Source organism: Ovis canadensis, chromosome 11, assembly GCF_042477335.2.
Source record: "Ovis canadensis isolate MfBH-ARS-UI-01 breed Bighorn chromosome 11, ARS-UI_OviCan_v2, whole genome shotgun sequence".
Taxonomy (NCBI): domain Eukaryota; kingdom Metazoa; phylum Chordata; class Mammalia; order Artiodactyla; family Bovidae; genus Ovis; species Ovis canadensis.
In genome coordinates, this window is record NC_091255.1 from 49,703,812 (window position 1) to 49,705,818 (window position 2,007).

The 2,007-nt window shown below is 47.5% G+C and overlaps 1 protein-coding gene across 3 annotated transcripts; it reads right to left on the minus strand.

Annotated features, from left to right (window-relative positions):
* Positions 1 to 657: 657 nt before the first annotated feature.
* Positions 658 to 1,284, minus strand: LOC138414717 (keratin-associated protein 4-7-like). Of its 3 annotated transcripts, none has more exons than XM_069542448.1 (2): positions 1,097 to 1,284; positions 658 to 1,009 (listed from the first exon to the last, which is right to left on the minus strand). In XM_069542448.1, the coding sequence occupies exons 1-2, from the start codon at positions 1,282 to 1,284 to the stop codon at positions 658 to 660; spliced, it is 540 nt and encodes a 179-aa protein (XP_069398549.1). The 3 variants fall into 3 exon arrangements, with proteins under 3 accessions (XP_069398549.1, XP_069398548.1, XP_069398547.1); XM_069542447.1 differs by having other exon boundaries at positions 658 to 1,032; positions 1,090 to 1,284; XM_069542446.1 differs by having other exon boundaries at positions 658 to 1,284.
* Positions 1,285 to 2,007: the final 723 nt, after the last annotated feature.

Sequence of the window (2,007 nt, forward strand, 5' to 3'; positions counted from 1 at the left end):
TTCCAAATTTTTTCTCATGTTATTATCTTCACAGATGCTCAATCACTTCAGTTTCACCTCCTTTCCCCAAAAAGACTAGAAAATGATTAATTTATCTATTTTCTAGACATAACTAGGCAGTGATCAATGTCATTTGACCTCTCTTGAAAGTTGATTAATTTGTGCTGTTTGGCAGGTAGAGGAAAAATTCAATTACTTGGATCGAAATCTAAATCCTTTAAAAAAATAAAGAGAGTAACAATCAGATTCAAATTTCAGTGCCAATAGGAGGACGTTTATTTAGGTTCATGGAAATAACAAGACGTAAGAAAATCTGTACCAAAGAGTACACCAAAAAATCTTCATTGGATTTCCATATCAGAGAGAGAGAAATCAGGGGCCCTACAAGTGATAGAGACAAATTCCTTAAGCATGAAAAACAGATGTCCTAAAGAAATAAGGACGAGTGTTGGCAGAATGTAATTTGCTGGGAGATTCTGAGTGTTCTCATTTGCAACGGAGGGAGTTTGGAGAGAAGTTAGAATGTGGATTCAGTATGTCCGGTGTGTGTTTATGAAATTCAAGGGCGAGTTCTCTTGAACCCTCCACATTTTAAAAAGAAGCTCTGCAACTGTGGGGAGGGAGGAAATGAGGAAGCAGTATGTTCAAAGCAGAGATTCAGCAGCAAGAGGAGGGACAGCACACGGGGCGGGGGCAAGTGGAGATGACACAGGTGGGGCGATAGCAAGTGGTGTGGCAGGAGACCCGGTCACACACTGGGCGCAGGCAGCAGCTTGGGCGGCAGCAGCTGGAGCTATAGCAAGAGGGGCGGCAGCAGCTGGAGATGCGGGGGCAGCTGGGCTGGCAGCACACAGACTGGCAACACCGGGGCCTACAGCTGGAGATGCGGCATGTAGGCCTGCAGCAGCTGGAGCCACAGCTGGACCCACAGCAGGAGGGGCGGTAGCAGCTAGAGATGCAGCAGGTGGGGCGAGGGCAGGTGGGCTGGCAGCACTGGGGCCTGCAGCAGCTGGAGATGCAGCTGGTCGGCCTGTAGCAGCTGGAGCCACAGCTGGACCGACAGCAGGAGGGGCAGTAGCAGCTAGAGATGCAGCAGGTGGGGCGAGCGCAGGTGGGCTGGCAGCAGACGGGGCGGCAGCAGCTGGACACACCACAGCTGGGGCGGTAGCAGGTGGTCCTGCAGCAGGTGGTCTGGCAGCAGCTGGGGCGGTAGCAGGTCTCCTGGCAGAGACTTCGGCCACAGCTCTGGTCAGAGCAGACGGAGCCACAACAGGAGCTGACCATGGTGTCAGAGGGTGGAGGTTCTGGGTGAGTTTCCAGGAGAGTGAGTTTCTTGAGTCTGAGAGCTCCTTGGCCCACAGCCCACTTTATACCCTGCAGAAGAGCTTCTATCATGACATCATTATTTCCTTGTTATTGTTTACCCTCCTAGGAAAATTGATCATTTAATCATATAATTGTGTGTTTCTCATTCAGTATTCCAAAATGGTGAAAATAACACTATTCCTTTTCCTAGTGTGCTCCTGTGTGTCCAATTGAAAGCCCTGTCCCAGTTCTTCCTTTTGGGTGTCACCTTTGCTCCTGGTGGGTTCAATGTCTTATGAAACATTAGTCATATGACGCTAACATTTTTTTTTAAGTGTGCTATTCTCTCCCATCCCAGCTCTTTGGACATCAGAGAGAAAAAGTTTCTTATACAGCTTGTGTATATTTTGGTGTCAAGGGTGAGGGGAACATGGCTTGTCAGATGAAACACTGAAAAGGAGTTAGACAGAAAGATATTTGTGGGGAGGATGTCCCACAAATAATATGGATGAGTATGATCCTATGCGGGCATCTTGGGTGATCAGGAAGATAGTTAGACCACAAGGAAGTTTCAAATTCTGTGTCTGATTGCACTCTAATGTCTCAAGCACGTAGCAATACTCATAGCTTTTAAATAGAAGAAACACATTTTTGCTTTATGTCTTCCAGGCTAGGCAATCAGAATGGGATGTTGTGATTTAT